At 45.1% G+C, this 19,534-nt stretch overlaps 1 protein-coding gene across 5 annotated transcripts in view; it reads left to right on the top strand.

Annotated features, from left to right (window-relative positions):
* Positions 1-19,534, top strand: part of Dab1 (Dab, reelin signal transducer, homolog 1 (Drosophila)) — a 395,969-nt gene that overhangs the window by 323,139 nt on the left and 53,296 nt on the right. For 2 of the 5 annotated variants that reach the window (XM_013521740.1, XM_013521741.1), the window contains exons 5-9: positions 5,701-5,832; positions 6,462-6,581; positions 7,035-7,073; positions 8,607-8,672; positions 14,495-14,554. In XM_013521740.1, coding sequence (XP_013377194.1) covers positions 5,701-5,832; positions 6,462-6,581; positions 7,035-7,073; positions 8,607-8,672; positions 14,495-14,554 — 417 coding nt within the window. The remainder of the gene's footprint in view (positions 1-5,700; positions 5,833-6,461; positions 6,582-7,034; positions 7,074-8,606; positions 8,673-14,494; positions 14,555-19,534) is intronic. The other 3 variants (XM_013521743.1, XM_013521745.1, XM_013521744.1) reach the window with 2 other exon arrangements.

Raw genomic sequence — 19,534 nt, forward strand, 5'->3', positions numbered from 1 at the left:
CTTTAGCTGGAGACTAGGCTGTTTAGAAATTTGGTCTCAACCATGTGTAAGACCTTCTAGAAGATTTTAGGATGCCAGTGAGGGACCAAATTCCTCTGACCTGCTCCTTTCAGCATCTGACGAGGAGGGGGTGTCCTGGGGGCCAGTGCAGAGGTGGTCTCCCAACCTCACTGGTGCTGTGAGATAGCACATGCTTCCAAAAATATGCTAGGAAAGAGAAAGGCCTTTATAATGAGCCTGGGCCTCCCTTTGTCTTGTGAGGGTTTAACTACTGTAATTGCTTAGAGTGTGAAGTAGTGTATTTTTTCTGTATCTATTTTTATCCTGTGACTATTTATCTGCTTTTTTTGTTGTGTTTTGTTTTTTGTTAACTTGGTGGAGTCCTGGTGTGTTTTATTCCTGTGAATAGTATTGCCTGGGGAAAGCACATACTCTCTCTCTCACCCCCAATAATCACATGATGACTAAACAGGGTAGAATTTATTCTTTAAAAATAGCTAATGGTTAAAGTCTGCAGCAGATGACTTTCTAATCCATACTGTATTTAATTGACTATATTGAACCATACTACAAATTAAGTCTTCTCTGTAATTTATTCTGTCAGACAGTAACTCTCCAAACAATTTGATACTTCATTTAAACATTGGTAAACGGCTTATGGAGATGCAAAGAAAAAAGATTTAATGATGATCAGATAAGAAACCCTCTGTTCGCAGAATAAGTCCTGTGTGTAACGCCATGGATTAACCCAGGCTAGTCATTCAGGGGCCTTTTGTGAGTGCCTGTCATGTGCAGCTCGCACAGTAAGATGATGCGGTCCTTCCCGCCGTCCTTCCTTCTTGTCTGTTTCCTTACCTACTACTAGACGTCCCTCTACCCTTCCCTCCCTCCCTTCCTTCTCTCCTTCAATAGTCACCATGTGTCGCTTATTACTCAGAATGAACAGCATTAGGAGTCCGTACGATGGAGGAGAACCAGACATGGATCTTTCTCTAAAAGCTCTAATGTTTCTGAAGCAGAGAGAAACCACGTGTGGAAAGCGCCCCCCCGTGGTCCTGTGTTCAGGCCCCAGATGCCTCGGCGTGTTCTGTCTGTTCTACCTACAATGTCCTTTCTGCCATATTTTTTCTAGTTTTTCACCCATTCATTGTCCAAGACCCAGTTCAGAGTCACCTCCTTTGTCAAGTCATCCCTGATGCCCTTTGCTGTTTCCTGCTCCCAGCCTGCACGACCATGCTGTGCACCCCTGAATGGAACGCTTGCTGTATTCTATGGTGACTCTGGGATGTCTATTCTTTGGCAGCCTGTCTCTCTTATATAAGTGTGAACTTCTTGAGGAAGGGACCAAGTTTTGATTAGCTGCGTGGATATAGCATGTAGCTTGAGGCATGGAATATAACAGGCACTCAACAAATAAACATGGTATGAATACATTAATGGATAAATATGAAACAAAATCAAGAAGTGCAAAGCATTCTGGATAGAAGGATAAATGCAATGTAATATGACTGAAGGATGTGGGAATCGGGGAAGGCTTCCTGTATGAGCAGATATTGGTGCTGGGCTTTGAGACACAGATATGAAATACTTCCACATATAGAGTGGCTATGAATGATGAAGCACTGGACAGGAGGAGTTGTCTGCAGAGAAAACTAGGATGTTCTAGAAAACTGTATTTTTTAAGACCAAATACCTGCTTCGATTTGGGGCAGTACTCTAATATCTGGACTAAGTTCCCCCAAGATGGTGTCTGTCTTTAGCAGGCAGCATGGAAGAGGGTGACCAGAGTCTACCTTTCTTCTGCCCTGTTTCTCCTGCCCAACACGGCCTCCAGAAGAGCTGACCTTGCCCAGGAGTCCCCCAGAAACACTCTTGGGAAGAAGGCGAGCTTGTCTCCTGTGACCAAGGGTCTCACCTCACCTTTTTGGCTTGACCACTCACCAGAAACCACTCAAACCCAGAAAGGTCCACACAGCCTGACCTAAAAGTGAGTCCTGGGAGCTGAGGAACACCTCCAGGTCATGAGGCCTTGTTCTTTTTCTTTGAGATCTCTGCAGCTGACCTGTACCCCAAGCCTTCTGATTTATGACCCTCCGTGACCTCAGGTGCTTGATATTGTTAAAGATGCTGAGGGGAGAGAGATGATCTGAGGAAGCTGTAGAAGCAACCATGGCTATTTATTCTTTCCAGTGGGAATGGGCTGAATTCTGAGAGCAGAATCAGCAGAAAGCGAGGGTAGAATGAAGGATTTAAAGGGGAGTGGAAGTGCTTCCTCCCTTGAGGAATGTGGGGACAGAGACGATGTGGTGGGCTTCTCCAGACATGCGGGACAGATGCGAGTGTGGTCACAATGTTCGGGATAGGTGTGCAGATGGACATGGCCTTGCTCTGTGGTTTCCCCGCAGTGCCTCCTGGTAACAGCCTCACCCATCGGGCCTGACAGATGACTCCAGACAGCCTCAGCTCTCCCTGCTATCAGGTTCTGCGCTGCTTTCCCCTCCCTCCTCACTTCTCTTCAAGGATCGTCCTTTTGTTGTTGGGTCGGGGAGCAAGGAGTCAAACGGAAGTGGACATTAATTCTACTAAGTCTGTTCCTTTTTCAGTGCTTCATCATTTTGAGTAGGAAAGATGAAGTTTGGATTGGGTACAGGTCCGACCAGTGCAATCTCTGACCCTCAGTTCCTTTGTGAATAAACTCAAGCATTGAACTACATAATGCTGAAGGTTCCATCCAGCTCCAGCTATCTTTGACTGTGCTGATAAAATCTACTTGGAGACATGGGGCAATTCTGAGGCTCAGTGAGCAAGTGTTTGCATGGTGTTTCAGGTTGCTAAAATGTGTATGAAACTACAAATGAGACATTAGCAGAATTCTAATGTATTTCCAAGTATCTATATTACGTCTGCGTAGTTAAGGTGGGAGAAAGCTGAGACATACTCCCTCATTGACTGTTAGTTTCCAAATGAATAAGACGCTTTCAGAGCAATCCTTTTGAACAAATCATAAAATTAACTATGGGAAAAGATAATGTTACAGATAACTTAGGGCTTTCATGCGTGCACACACAGCCATACTTTGGAAGGCAATATTAGGTATCATCAGGCATTAAAAATGTTTTAGTTTAAAAACGCTTAATGAAGATTCCCAGATAAAACATCCCCATCTGCTGTCTTGCATGGTAGGTGATATTTTACCATTGCACAATCATCTCCAAATCTAATTCCACCAGGAAGACTTCTAATCACAGTTTAATTTTAGAGCAATATTCCAGTTGGCAATCAATAAGGCACTGTCGTCAAACTTGGATTTAATAGGAGACGTGGATAACACACTCCACATTACAGAGAGAGAGAAGTACTTTCAGGATGAGGGAGAAGAAAAGAATGTCTTTGTCTTCCATTTCCCCTGCTGCAAACCATTCTAGCTCACAAAAGCTTAGAAATCGATGCCCCCATGTTGTGTGAATATAAATCTCATCAATTTTACATCATTAGCACCATGAAAAAGCTATTGCTCTTGGAGCAGTTTTCCTCTGCTAGCTAAATAAGTCCTCTTGAAAAAGCAAAAATAAGCGGGTCATAATTATTCAAAAATACTTCCTCTTTCAACTTTATTTGTAACAAAAACCTTTAGAATTATACAATTGTCTCACTCCACTTGAGGGATAGGTTGACTGGCAGTGAAACCAGTGTCCTGCCTGATATCCAAGGGACAATGAGTGGTGTGGTTGGGGTGAAGCCAAGGGGCGAGTTCTAAGAGCAGAGTGGTGTGTTGTCAGATCCTGAAGGTCAAAGCAAGGATGCAGTAGTGGAGGACTGACCTGGGTGAAAACCTGGTAAGATGCACTGTGCTGAAGCATGGATATTTCAAGAAGTTCGTCGTCTAGAACCTATGAGAGCCAGAGATCCACAGTGCAGGAGGCTCACTTTGAGGTGAGAGGTCCTAGTGGCTTAAGGATCTGAAGAGACGGGACCAGACCCCAGAGAATTTCCACCGTGGTGGTTCCCATGTTCGCATGACTAACTTACTCTGTGTGGTATTTCTCCCTCCCTCTTTGGACTCAGTAAAAAGGAAGATTTTGTATATCTGAAAAAAAACATTCATTTCCCTACTGGAGTAGGTAACTAATCATAACTAAATGCTCCAGTATGAGCTAAGGAATATAATAGTAAGTACATATAATACCAAGTAAACTTGTTTTCAATAATTACACATTTCTATTAGTTTTGTGACATTTTGAAATTTGATTGGATGCTCTTTCTATTGCTTTTAGTGGCCCCTGTAGATCCCGGGTGTTTTTTTTTTTTAATTTTTTGTTTGCTTATTTGTTATTTTATTTTTAAGGTTAGTACTAGGGAATGAACTCAGGACCTTCTCACTCACCTACATCTTTTATTTTGAAACAGAGTCTTACTAAGTTTCCCAGGCTGTTCTCAAACTTGAAATCCTCCTGCCTCAGCCTCTCAGAGTGCTGAGATTATGGATGTGAGCCTTTGATGTATACCTTTGATTTTCTAGAGGGGTGAAATGAGATCCAGAGAGGTATAATGGGTGTTTTGTGTTCACAGAGTAGATAGAATTTAAGCCTTTTGATACCCAATATAATGAAAAGGCTCTTTAGAAGACCTTGAACATGCCATATACATGTGGATGCATCTACAAGAATTTACAAAATACAGTGTGCTGAAGATTGCTATCGATAGGTTTAATGTGGGGGGCTCATAAATATCATTATTCCCAATACCATGGTGAACACTTGTTGAAGCTCAGACAATAAAGTCAGGTTGATTTCAAAAGATTTTCAAATCACTGATCATCAGTTCCAGGTTACTTTTAATAACTGTGGACCAGGCACAGTACAGGGTGCTAGGATGACAGAGCTCTGGAAGACAGAACCTGGCGTAGAAGACAGACAAGGGCTGACACATCAGAGGAGGAAAATCTGTCAAAGCGGGAACCCAGGGAACGGCGTGAGGAATCCATCAGGATGTTCAGATCACTTAACCTTTGTGCAGAAACACCAAAGGGGGCAGGAATATTCCTGCCCAAAGAGAATGTGTTCCATACAGGTGGTGCTATTTCAGGGAGCCACTGAAAGAAAAAGAAGACTTAGGCAAGCGGATAGAAGACCAGACATTGCAGACAGTGAGAAGAACCTGTGACACACCCCAGAGATATGTATGGCCCCCCACCTACCCTAAATGGTGACTTTGGACAAAATAGAGAAAAGTTTGCTCCTCAACATATGCCCTCACCAACTTCTGGGAACCACGCAGGGCTCAGACCAGCAGTGCTCGTGGCACCTCCTGGAGTTGTTCAGGGCACATCCTTCAGCGCAGCATGCTGGATACATGGGTAGATTAACTGAGGAGCCAGAGTTGGGCTGGGCTAGTTATGAAGACAGCCCAAGCAGAGGCACTAACTTACTCTGTCTAATCTGGCGAGAGGAACAAAACCCAACCACAGATGCTCACTCTGCATATGAGCAGTCCTGGTGCTCTCTCTGGTCTCAGCATTAAAACCCTGGAGGGGAACCTCCATTTCTCAAGGGCAGGCACAGCTCTTTTCATTTCCATCTGGACCAAACAGCTTTTCCAAAGCCCTGTGGGCTTGTTCACGCGTAGCTGAAACACATTTCTTATTGATCAACAGCTCGAAGGGAAAGTTCTGAAATGCGCTCTTCCTTTTGTCTCTGATAGGCCCTTCAGCATCATCATGCCGTTCACGAAATTTCCTACATTGCAAAGGACATCACAGATCACCGGGCCTTTGGATATGTCTGTGGGAAAGAAGGGAATCACAGATTTGTGGCCATAAAGACATCACAAGCGGTGAGTATGCTGCTTGTCCCAAGAAAGCGCCTTCTCAGGACTCCAGGGGCAGCACAATCACTCTGTTGATCTTCAGAGGCCTGCCCTGAAGTGTGGCCAAGTATCACCACCAGAGGTAGGCATTAGGCTTTCTGTCTAGAAAAGACAAATGGCCTTGGAGCAAGTAAATGCGTTCACATCCCTTGGTTTGGGTTTTTTGTTCATGTTTTCATAATGGGTATTTCTTAACGACTAATTATTTTTCTTCCTGATTAAGCTAGATAGAGGCACATATACAATGTTTCCTTGTGTTCTTAGCCTCATTTAAAAAGAAAATAAGAGATAACAAATACCTGCTCTGCATAAGGCCTGCCCCAATTTTATTTTATGCAAAATCACTAATAAATAAAAGCATTGCCTTTTATGCTTATGATGAGTATGAATTTGCAAATATAATTAGTTGAAGAAATGAACTTTAGCCTAGATGCAATTTGCTAAACCAATATAAACAAGGTAGAATTAATTAAGAGTGGAATGCTTTCAGTTTAATAGAAAAAGAAGAGCTGCGGGATACAGCCGCAAAAACAAAAATTGGTAGCTGCCACTCAGTACCGTTGCCTTATTAATGCGCCTTACACCTTTCACTCCAGGCTGAACCTGTTATTCTGGACTTGAGAGATCTCTTTCAACTCATCTATGAATTGAAGCAAAGAGAAGAATTGGAGAAAAAGGCACAAAAGGATAAGCAGTGTGAACAAGCAGTGTACCAGGTATACCTGTGAATTTATCCTGGTGCAGAAGAGTGGGGGCTTAAAATACACAGACGTGAAAACTGCCAGTCAGGCTTTCTCCTCCTACCACTAAGCAAGAATAAATAGAGATGAAAGGTTCCTGTGTAAATTACAGGCACCCAAAGGCAGTCATCGGAAATGATCCCTTATTCTCTAAAATTCCAGATATGTTAAAGAGAGTAAAGTCTTTCATCTAAAAGAAGGTTTCAGGGAGGAAAACTAAAGACACACAATTGTCTTTGCTGTTGTTAACAAAGGGGTTGTGGTGGGGGCAGCTACAGGGGTTTTACTTTTTCGGTGTTTTCTACATTAAAGACCCATCAACTTGTCCTCTCAGAGCTGGTTTCTGTACTATCCTATAATTTCTAAATACAATCTCACATCTTCTTTTGTGTCCTCTGCTTTTCACCGACCCTTCCCTTACTGTGAAAGACAATTTTGGAAGAAGATGTTGAAGATCCTGTATACCAGGTAATTTCTGAAATGATTCAGGGCTTCAGGTGCAGCATGCCTAGGCCATGGCCATCTTGTAAGAAACTTGAGGCATCCACTGATGGCAGGACCTGGAGAGGGGCCAGGAGTGTTCCTGGGGGCAAGGGCTGCCAGCCCCTCCAGGAGTGGATTTCTGTCAACACTACCAGAAGTTTGGCCTGCACCAGAGACACGGGCTTGGGAGCCCTGCTTCCCCCTTCTTACCCTGCCTCAGCTCCCTCCACAATCTGTAAAAGTTTGTTCCCAGAGCTGAATGTTTCAAGAGTCCTTTGAATATTCTGAGTTCATTAGAGAGATGATGAATAATGAGGTGGCTTCTCAAAGTTAAAAATTTGAAACAGGGCCTGACATTTTGGTGGCATTGGAGCACAAATATAAAGAATGGTTTGTGAGCTTTAGTTTAACTATCAGGGAAAGTGTCTGTGACCTCTGATGTGGCAGCCTGACCCTCCAGTTACCCCACTCATGTCACAAGGGCTGGTGTGAGGACGGAGAGATCCCAAGGACACCTCTGCCAGGAGCTGGCCACACTCTCCTCAGTCTAAGCCCACAGGTGGGTAGAGATGACCTCTCAGGTTCAAGTCTGAGCTCTCATCTAACAGAGGTGCAGAAAAAGAGAAAGAAGAACCTTCTTCCTCCTGCTTATTCTTAAGGAAAGAAAAAAGGCCAAAAACTCAAAAACGGAACTGACTTTTATACATTAAAAAAAAGAAAACCTCTATCTTGTATTTCTAACTGGGGTACTTAGCTGTTGAGTGTATGTGTGCTATGTACACATTGTGTGGGAATGCAGATTTTCACACAAAAAGCTGGTACCACTATACTGAAGTAAAATAATATACATAGCTTGGAGGGGAAGAATTCTAACATACATATGATGAGCAAAAGTGAGAAAGATGTACTCCACAACTGTCCTTGCTTTTAAATGCTGAGGGGTGGAGCTGCTTCTAACATATGCTGTATTTCCTGGCGAAGTGGCTTGCAGAGAATGACAAATAGCAGCCTTTACAAAATGATCCCTTAGAGCATGAATGTGGACAAACTCATGTTCAGTATTTAAAACCAAGAAAGTAAAACAGATGAGGAAATTTGAACTCCTTAAGGTTGAACTAGATCTTGGGCTCTAGTGAGCAAATGGGGGTAACTCAAATGTAATACAAAATTTGTAAAGTTACGGCACCAGGAATTGCCATGCGTTAGCAGTACCAGCATCATCACCCATTACTGAGACAAAATGTTATTGAATCACGCAGTCATATCTCCAGAAAGTTGTGCAGGAACCCAGGGCAACCACTGCTAAAGGCTGCACCAGCAGACCTCTGCTGTTAGCCCTGGCAGTAGCAAAGTGCATGGCCCATTTTATTGCATGAATCTGGATGAATCTTCAAGGTGTTTTCTCTTGTGCCTACTTTGTGAATGCTCACTTTGATTTGTAGCCTGAATTCCAAATGCTTTTGTTTCCTCTTTTCTTTTTCACTTCTGACCTTTCTTCTCTGGCTGCTCCGGTAATAGTACATTGTCTTTGAGGCTGGACATGAGCCAATCCGTGATCCCGAAACAGAAGAAAACATTTACCAGGTATAAGATTGTTCGCTTCCTACCATCTCACCACCTCCAATAAATGCATAATGTTCTGACAGTTCTGTGGGGCAACGGGTCTCTTGGTCATTCGGGCTTGTTGAAATACCTTTGAACACATTGGCTTCTAGTTCCCCGGCAGCTTACCAGTACTTCTGATGCCTTGTTGAAATGTTTAACGGCCTATTTAGTGTGGTGTTTCAATTTTGAATGGATGGTAGCTATTTTAGAGAGAAACAAAAGTCACACGTTCCACTCTAATAAAGTAGCACATTGGAGAGTTGTTTATCATAGGGTAGTAAGGTCCTTCCTTCAACTCTTAGAAGAATGGACTCATCAATTTTATAAAAAAAAAAAAGCCAAATCCATGACTGAAAATAAGGCATGAATTCAAAAATACTGTTTGAAAACCATTTAGGAGTATTAATGACATAAAAGAAAGCACATCGGAAGGTTTCCTCCCTCCTAAAAGAAAGGTAAATTAATATTTTTAAATATGTAGTGTGTGAAGAATATGGAACACACGTTTTAGCTCATTTAATTCTCACAAACGTGATAAAATGTCTGAGTCCCATTTTGGTAAGGGAGACTGAGGCTCAGAGAAGGTGTACTGCTTGCTCGGGGCTGTAGGGCTTCTTAGAGCCCAGACTAAGCCTGAGGCATGCGGGAAGGCAGAGCTTGGGCTGCCCCCAGCTTTTCATCTCAGCACTGGAGTGATTGCAGCTCAGCATAGCAACACATCACATAAAAGCGACGGCCTCTGATTTCTCACTAATTAGAACTTTAGCCCTAATTTAAAACATAAAGACTATAGGAGAAGGAAAAAATTAATGTATTTAATCAGTGATTTTAATTTCCTTAATTTACTTAGTTGTGTGGTCTATTATCCTTCCTTGGGCATGTATTACTTGCATAATAAAAGTAAAACATATTTTCAGTTTCTATCAAATGTGTAGAATCCTAAATGACCAAACGGAGTGTTATTTCTACCAACACTTTGGTTTAAACCAGCCTTGTGGAATAATAATCCATTTCTCTCGCCTGGATTTTTTTTTCACATGTGAGGTTGTACTTTGAGGTTTTGTTCAAAGTCATCATTTACAAACTTTCTCTCTTTAAAAAGCAAAGTTGCACTATTCCCTGGTGTCAGATTTCAAAGTAGTGTGCAGCCTAGCAGTGCCTGAGAGGGAGACCAAAGGAGTCATTAACCCATCGTCCTAGGAGGAGCGGGAGGCTTTGCAACACAAGAGTTTTCTAAATCCGGTCTCAGCTGTAGTTGACAAGGCTGCCCCAGGCCTTGGTGAGGACTGCAGGCGATGGGAGCTGCTGCTGTGCTGCGGAGAGCTGGCTGAGGCTGCTGGGAAGTTGCCTGACGATTTTGGCTCTGTCGCCAACTACCTTTGGCTTGTGGTCAGGGCGAGACCTTTGCTCTCTCTGAGACTCAAGCCTCCCCAGTAATAAAGTAAGAGAACGATTTCTCTCTGACTCACATGCCTGTGTAAGGATGAGACCAGCTCATGTGTACAGTGTGAATAAGGCTTTGCCCCAGGTAACAGAAGGAGGAGGCCAGCTGTGTGATTCAGGATCTCAGCACATGTACCAATGCGGTTATGCATTCAGTGTGTCAGGCTCTTTGCCCTGTCCGGGCCACAGTTTACTGATTTGTGAAATGAAGTAAAAAGACTCAAGAGTCTCCCTGGAACAATCCTTTTCTGCTCTTTGCAGTTATCACCTCACCATGAGACTCTGATTCTTTGGCTCGCTGTACCAGGCCACTGCACTCTCAGAAATGGGGACATGGCCTGGCTCTGTGAATAGAGTTGAGAAGCCACATATCTCTCCCAACACCCCCAGTGGCTTAAAGCATGTTCTCACTCTCACCTCACAGACAAGGAGAGTGAGACCCACAGAGGTAAGGGATCTCACAGGGTCACAGAGGTAGCGAAAGGTAGAATCCCCATACTCAGCTTTCTCTGACCTCTGTAAATAAACATGTGAATGCTGGAGCTCTTCACAGCTCGGCATTTCCTGATTCTGGGTTTCACACTTCAATTCTGTGCATGTTTTAAGTCACTGTCTGAAAATCACACTTGTTTTAACAGCTCTAGCCTCCTGATCTGCCCATCTGCCCACCATTAACAAGAAGACCCCATTTAAGGGAAGGAATATTTATCCCCATCTATTGGAGAGGCCTCTGGTCATTTTCCCATCCTGCCCTGACAGTCTGTCCAGGCGTAGTGTACTTAGCAAGAGACAAGTTCTGGGCCTAAGATAAGCTCAGCTTCTAAGGCACTGCTGTTAGGAGCCTTGGTCTTCTTTTCGTTAAGAGTTGATGAGTACCACATCACAGAGCCCATACTGCGTTTCTTCTGCTTCAGGCTTGGCTCGGGGTGATCTCAGGTTTTACTTCCCTCCCATTTTTCTGGAATGAGGCAAATATATCTAGGACCTAATCTCCTTTTAACTGTTTTGTGGCCTTGGGTAAAGTACATAATTTTTATATCTCAGTTTCCTGGGCTATGGAATCGAGATTGTCTTAATTACCTTCTCTTCCCTGAGACACAATACCTGCCACTCACAACTTAAAGGGGGAGAGGTTTACTTTGGTTCAGTTTGTTGTAGTTTCTGTCCACAGTCAGCTGGCACCAAGGCCGGGCGTCATGGCAGAGGTATGTGGCAGAGGAGAAAGAGCTCATGGCAGGCAAGGCAAGTGGAGACTACAGTTTGCATCTACCATGGGAGGACCCTATTTCCAAGGATAAGATCACTTCCCCCCGAATGCATGAATAATCATCACTGTCTTTTGCTTCACTTGCCTCTGAAAAAGTTACCAGTTGTCTTTAAAACAACACAGAGCCTCACAGTAGGAAGCTTTTCACGTGTGGCTTAATTTCGACCCTTCCAGTACTGCAGTGAGACAGAAAAAGCAGCTTACTGACTGTCACGTGCAACCTAACATAGTCCAGGCAACCGATCTCAATGCCTCGGAATCTAACTTTTTTCACATTCATTTTTTTCAAAACTAATTCTTAATCACCCCACCTGTGTCAGGGTTCATCATTTGAAAATGGCAGGGCTCTCGTCTTAGGTCTGTTTGAACTGCCTCTCTGCACCATTAAGTAGCATGATGCTACAGTAAAAGTGTCCTGTGTACAGTGCTATGTCATGTGTAGCTTTCAGGGTATTTTAACATTGATTAACTCAGTCATTCAAAAAAATGTGCTTAGACACATAGCAGGTGCCGGGCACAGGGAAAGAAGCAGTAGTGACCAGGGCATGGCGTCTACCCCCAAGGAGTTGATGGACAACCCTTTAGATGTTTATGAAAACCAGATGAGGACACTGAGGCTCAGAAAGCAGATGACCTCTGCATGGCACATACCCTGTGGCTGAGCCAGAATTAGGAATCAGCTTTTTCATTTTCCCTTAGATTGAAATTTTTATTACTGTACATTTTCATACTGTGCTGATCTGTGTATACGGACCTATGCAGATATGAGAGCCAAACCATAGCCATCAGCATCCATGCGACAGATGCCCGATGAGCAGAAACTTCTTTGTTTAACTAACATGTACTGGCAGGAATACACGGGGAATAAAATACCTTTAGTAAGCTTAGAGAGCTATGAGACCATAGACCCACACGTGGTTCCAGGGTGCTGTAGTAACTCCCATGGAAAGGTAAAGCACAGTTCTGCTCTGTCTACACAGCCTGTTATCTGCTCCATCTCCCCCAGCAAGGCAAAAAGTTCTGCTAAATCAGGGGCCTTATCCATTGGGTCACATCCTTGTCTGGCGAAAGCTCAGGCATGACACACGATAGGTACTTGTTAACTTTTATTTTTTTAATGAATGGATGGACCTGAGGTCACTCAAGTGCAAAGAGGGGCTCCAAACCCAGCATGAAGAGGTGGGCCAGCCTTTTGAGAAGTCCCAGCTGAAATAAATCTTAAAGGACAAACAAACAAGCAGACTGCTATCTCCCCCATGGGAGAGCCAAGCAGAAAAGCGTTTTCAGTTATGCACAGTTTTAGTTTCTCCATGGTGTGGCCTTTTCTCCATTTCCAGGGATAATTGAGAGACAGCAGAGGTTTGGTGTGCTAAGTGCCGTGGTGAGCGGTGAGTTACAGGGAACAGAATGCTATGCATTTGCTCCTAAAGGATGAGCTAGTAAAAACAAAAGTGTGGCTGTTGATTTATTGGCTCTCATTAACAAGGACTCTGTAGACGTTCAGAGGATTCCTTTTAAGTGGAGCCCAGTTATCAGAAGCAAAGAAATTACATTCTTCACCTGCTATCTGCAAACTGTGTTTGTAAAGACAGCTCAAGAAGAGCATGTTCCACTCAGCTGTGCTCACTCATTGTTCTGTGTTCTGCAAGAATGTGCACAAGCCTCTGGACATGGAGGGTGTGATGTCAGAGAGAAGGGCACACCAGAGGCAGCCGTCAAACAGCAGCCTGCCCAGCCCACTCCTGGCCAGCCCACTGGTTGCCTTATGGACCTGCAAGAGTGTGCCATGGGGACAGGTGTAGTCCTCAAGAGACTTGTCCTGAGCAGTCTATGAGGGTGTATGTGAAACACATGCTCTAAACAGCAACCAGTACATGGAAAGTGCCCAGGGCATGTCAGCTTATACTATCAACAGGAAGTGTCTTACTTGGTAGTCAGATAGAGCAGGGTTTGGAGCCTGCCACTTTTGAAACTTCCAGCAGAGTCCTTAACCTCTCTGAGCCTCACTTTCTGCTGGCTAGAGACCTGATAAAACCAGCTTCTTAGGGTTACTGCAAGTTCAACATGAGTGGAAATGATAAAGGATCTGGAAGTTTAAGCTCAAATTCATACTCATAGAAGAATGGCATGGTGAGCTGTGCCTATCAAGCAGCTTGTCTTTCTCTTCACTACCCTGGACTCCTCTAGCAGGTGTCTACCTGCAACACTTGTGGAGTGCCTCCAGGCGGGAGGCAGTGAGCCTGCCCCTGAGCAGCCCCAGTCTAATGGAAGGAAAGACAACCACTAGCTGTCCTTGACTCTTGGCCACTGCGGTAGAGGTGTGAGCTAAGCTCTGGTAGTTGCTGGGGAAGGAGCAGCTATTGAGTGCTTCTGAGCTGGAATGTCCCTGTGCAGAGCCCTTCACTCAGAGAAGCATTCCATATACTATTGCTAGTATCACACAGTGTGTTCATACACGTGTGTATATAATGTACCAGTGACAAAAGAAGGGATCACTCTAACCCATTACAGTGTTGTGATTCCTGTAGGTTTTGTTTATTTAACATCCATGTTCTCACTGGATCCTTTCAAGAACCCGAGCAAGAGGCATTACCGACAGGCCCCTTTGGTAATGGTATAGCTCAGAAGAGCTACATGACCTGTTCACGCCTTACCTTGAACACATGGCGGGGAGGGCCAGATGGATGAGCAAGGCCAGGAGGAAGGAGGAGGATGCAGAGAAGTGCTGAAGGCCATGGATGTGCCAGGACTCTTATATTTACTGTATTTTTAACAGCCTGCATCTCAGCCTCAGCACTAAGCAGTTTATGCTGAGCTACACACTGTTTTTAATATCTTTGGGCAAATCACCGCTCCTCCCGGGGCATCACTTTTGCCTTCAGTGAAATGAGGATGATTTTCTCACTACAGGATACCCATAGTCTCTGTCTGGCTCCATGCTTTCACCACCAGAGCAGCTCCTGGGGCTGGGCTGGCCTATCTTGGACATCTTGTATACATTCCACCAGCTCACAGTGCAAGTCTGGCTGTTTTGTGCTTTAAAGGGGAACACTGGAGTGTTTTGACTGTGTGGAATTTGATTCTTTCATAGGTTCCCACCAGCCAAAAGAAGGAAGGTGTTTATGACGTGCCAAAAAGCCAACCTGTAAGTGTAAGTACACCTTCCCTGTACTGCAGGTTCATGTGGAGACTGTGTCTGCAATCATGGCCAGGAGCTGTCCTCCTGGAATGCCTGTCACAAAGCATGTATCATTGCTGGGGGCTCCTCAGTGGGCCAAGGGAAGGAGACAGGCCATGGGAAGGGTGGCCAGTCTGGATGGAGGGAGGGATCCAAGAGTGGGACTGGGCTGACTTGTGCAAACCACTCTACGAAGGGCACTCCAGGGCCCCGACGGAAATGGGAAAGTCTCCAACCAAGACTTTCCTATACCTGGTGCAGTAAAGGACAGTGTTGTCTCTGGGGCAGGGAACTGCTCACCCAATCTGTAAGTGGTTGGAACATTTCAAAAGGGCAGCAGGCCAAGGGCTGGCCAGGGCTCTGGGATATGTGCAGGTCCAGCACTGAGCAGGACACTGTGGGGAAAGCCATTGCAGATGTGCTGCATTATGGACGTGGTCTGGTGCATCTGAACCCTACCTGTTATCAGGACTCTTGAGAGCCCGAGCCAGAAACGAAAATTCCCAGCTCTGTGATGCTACAAACCACTGCTGGTCCCTCAATTCACATTGAAGGTCCTCCAGCTAGCACTGAGAGGGAAGCTTCTACACAGTTCAGCCATACTGGTGAGCCAGGGAAGGTTCATGAGTGGGGAATATGAGTGACTTTGCCACGGCCCTATGCAAAAGAAACTAAGGTTTCTCATTACCATTGATCTCCCTCATCTCATGAAGACACTCAAGAGCCCCCGTTCTGACACCAACAAAGAGCTCGTGAGGCTAAAATGATTCCATCTGGAACATTGCTCTGCATTCTAACTCCGCGCTATGAGAGGCACAAAGACATACCTGCATGTTTCAAGATAAGATGAACAGAAAGATTTGAAATCCTGTTTCCCCAAGGAGTAGCTGACAGCCCTAAATTGTTTGGCTGGGTGGAAAGAAAGAAACATAACCCTGGAGAAGGTCTGGTAGAGGGGCCATAGTGTTCTGTGTTCCACACCGTGGAACTGGGACCAGTGGCCATGCTAAAGATAGTAGATTCCAGCTGTGGCAGGGCAGAGACCTTGCTGACAGGAACAGTTGTTTGAGGTGGGAGTGGTAGCACCAAAGAGAGCAGGCACAGCCACCCTGGAGCTGTCAGAGGACAGTCAGGCAGTCACCCTGGGTGGAAGGATGGAAGGGTGGGCCCTTCATGTCCCTTGCACCCCCAATATTCTGTATTCTGTGAGCCCAGAGTCTTTCTGGTCATTCTCCCTGCCCCTTTCCCCTTTTCCATGAGATACTTCTTCCTGATCAGTGTCCCTTTCTGTAGTCCTCCCTGCCTGTGACCTGAGACTACCTCACTCCACCTAAACACGGTTTCTGAAACCCAGTGTGTGCAGCTCTGGTAAACAGGCAAGTCCCCTTCTTAGCCCCTGTCTGGGAACCCTGCTGCTCAGGAGAAAGGCCGTTTGTCCCCAAGCCCTTCATGCCTCAAGCCCTCCTTATCACCAAGGCACAAGTCTGCTCTTGGAGTTCCCATTGGTCCAACCCCATCACCGAGATCCCTTTGATTCAATCTGTGTCTCCTCACCCCTCCAGATCAGGTCTAGATATGGGATGAAGTAAGCTCCACATGGTGCCTTGGTTTTGGTGAATTTATGAAGCATTCTGACCACACCATCACCGTGCTTCCTGGCTCTGGGGAAAGAAAATCCGAGTTCTTTAGCCTGACATACACAGCATACTGCAGGAAGATCCCTTGCCCAGCCTGTGGACCTCAATTTTGCCAGAGTTTCACCCCTGCACAACCCTCCCCTAACACAGCGCAAGTGTGTGTTCTCAGAGACTTCTGCTCTGTGCAGTAAAGCAGTCTCCCCTTGCCCTGTCTTTCCTTGTTAATAGCACTCTTTCCATCCCCTCTATGAGCTTCCTGAGGTCCTTTTGTTCCTGAGGCCAGGCACCATGTAGCTGCTCCAAGACTGTTTAATGAATAGACAAATGACTAGACCCTGAAGAAGGAATTTATGAAAATCACTGGTGCTTTATTTGAAAGTCATTATTCTATTTTCTGACTTTAAAAAACTGTCCTTACCTAAAGGGACTGAAAGTTTTGCTTGGGTGATATCTGAGCTGTATGGACCATCTCCAGGGACCCCACCACATATAAACCTGCAGTTTCCAAGTCTTGTTCCATGTGATATGAGGACCAGTTTTCAGGAGTCATTTTTAGTACCCCTGAGAGACAGGCGGTGGACACACAGGCCCTGTCTTCAGAGACAAGTGGATACTATCACATCTGAGCTCCTCTTAGCACCTGTGGGGTTTGGGTAAATTTTCTTGTCCCTGAGTTTAAGGGTTCTTATCTATGCACAAGATTATTTGCCCAATTTGAAGAGAAAATACATTAGAAAGTTGATCTCACTCACCTAAACCTCACTGAAGTAGTTCAGTCCCCCCCCCTCATCTTGCCCACCCTGACTTCCCCTTGTGGACTTCCTCTCTTTGGCTGCCTATTCCTTGGGGCACCTGCAAGCTCTGCAAATCTGTGCTGCGATCTCCCTCCCTGCCCCTTCATCAGCTCTCAGCCAGAAAAATAAGCTAGAGGTAACCCCACTGGTGCATGTTAAATTTCAGGACTGCTCCATGCTTCCCACAAGAGGGGAGACCGCCCTGGGGCTTGTTACCCTAGGCTCCACCTAGCTTCTTCCTTGGGTCCAGGTCTACACAGGTGAGAGATGCAGCCTAGATATCTCCTTGATAGACCCCTGTCAGTCCTAAAAGAAGAGCCCTGATCTTCAGAGTCAGATCTGGCCACTTCACAAGGGTCCCTGAGCAACTTTTGTGTCTCATCCTGCATCATCATCTGTAAAAGAAATACTCTCTTTTAGCTCTTTCTCAAAGCTTAGAGAGAACACTTTTGCAAAACCTCAGGGGAGGTCATGAATTAAATTAAATGAGGCTATTCCTGTGTCACTGTGGCAAGCAGACTGTTCTCACTGAAGTGGGGGTTGTTGCCTCCAGTGAGTGACTGCACACGTCCTGGAGGAAGCAGGCTTAGGAGTCCTAAGCAGGAGTAGGAGTCCCTCAGGAGCACCCTGTACCCATCTCTGCAGCAATCACAATGGGTTGTCATTTCCTCTTTATGCATCCATGTGAGCCCTAGGACTTTGTGTTCTCCACGAAGCCTTGCTGAAATTATGTCTCCTGATGCTCTGTGACCTCAGCATCTGCGCATTATTTAATTCCCATGGATGATCAAGGTGGTGTCCTTGCTCTGAAAGTGATCTAGGTTCAGATCCTCCCTTCGTTACCAGCCGTATGATCTTGAGTGAGTCATCTGCTCTGCTCTCTTTTCAGTCTTCCCGGGTTAGAATGGTGATATGAAAACCAAATTCGTTGAATTCCAACAGTGTAAATACATCAATAGCTGTAATCCTTCAGTATGCATTATTAACAGGCACTTGGTAAATGTTGCATTGAATTATTTACTGGGAATGGTCACCTTTATGCCCTACTTCCTGCATTTTGGTTCATCAGGACAAGAATCAAGTTATTGTCATGTGCTGATTACCAGGGGACATTGGCGCAGAGCAGCTGCTCCAGGATTAAATGAATGAGTGAGTGAATGAATGACTGTGTGAGTGATGAAGGAGTAAATGAATGCCTTTAGACCCAAAGCGCCTCTGTTCTTCTTCCTGAAGTCAGACTGAGGCTGAGTTGTGCTCAGAGCAGACCCAGCCCCGCTTCCTGACTTGTGTTCGGCAGCTCGTGGCCTCTTCCCCTGCACCCTCCGTAAATAATGTGCTGTGTTTCTTCTGTAGCTTGGATCACTGAGCTGACAGATGGCCTTCTGAACACATGTGCGAGTGCACATGCATACACACACCTGCGTTCACTCTCCTCCCATGTCGAGAATGTGCACCAGGCAAAGACAAACATTTTGCTTGCTTGGCAGAGTTATTTTGGGGTTTCGTTTTGTTTTTCTTTCCTCCCTGGGGTTGGACATTCTCTACTGAAAGAAACACTGTGGAAAGTGTTCAGGGTTGTCAGGATTCTTTATTTTTCCAGGAGAGGGACCTGTACATTTATAACTGGAGGAACACAGTCTGATAGAATTAGGGTCAGTGTGGCCGTCCTCCTGAGAAGCCCTGTGTCACACAGAAGTGTGGAGACAGGACCTGGGCCCGGTGAGTTTGCCAGACTGTTCTAAAAATCACTGTCATCCCTGGTTGTGAGAGTAGATCCAGACCCTTCTCGCCTGTCTCAGATCATGTAACATTGGAAATGACGGGTACGTAGTGCACTCTCAAGTTACACTTAGCTGCAGACTTTGTTTTTAGACAATAAATGTGCATAAAGTATAAGAAAGAGAAAAAGGGGGCGGAGGGATCCTGCCCTTCAGCTGCTTATCTTCTTCCAATCCCCTGTGGCTCCTGAAACTTCTACATTCTGAGTAGGATAAAGAAGAACAACACCTGCACCACGGTGACTGGGTTGCAGGGAACACTGGCCAGCTGGGTGCTCACCAGTGCATCCAAAAACCAACTCTTCAAGATTTTTAGGTTTTAATAAATTGACATAGTACTGTGAATGTAATAGATATTTGTATACAGATATATAAAATGTACATATGAATATATCAGATCAAACATTACTCAATTTTCTTTGGCTTAAAAATGCTTTTTCTTTATAATATAAAATACATGTTAACTTGAGAGTCATTTCACTAGAGAATTGTTGGAAAAGGTGCCTGTGGGTTATGGATGTGAAGCAATCCACAGCAAAACTCAGAGGCATAACACTGCAGCACTTAGTACCCTCACAAGTCAGGGGGTCCTCAGCATGGTCTCCCAGCGTCCACTCTTCCCTGAGCTCCTGACTTTCATATCTGTGGTCATTTGTGGGCCTGGGCAGTTCTGGGTGACTTTGCTTGGCTTGCTCACATGTGCAGAGTTTGGCTGGCTATGAAGTGGTCCTGATGGCTTCAGGT

The sequence above is a fragment of the Chinchilla lanigera genome, unplaced genomic scaffold (genome assembly GCF_000276665.1).
Source record: "Chinchilla lanigera isolate Chin_1 unplaced genomic scaffold, ChiLan1.0 scaffold00063, whole genome shotgun sequence".
Taxonomy (NCBI): Eukaryota; Metazoa; Chordata; class Mammalia; order Rodentia; family Chinchillidae; genus Chinchilla; species Chinchilla lanigera.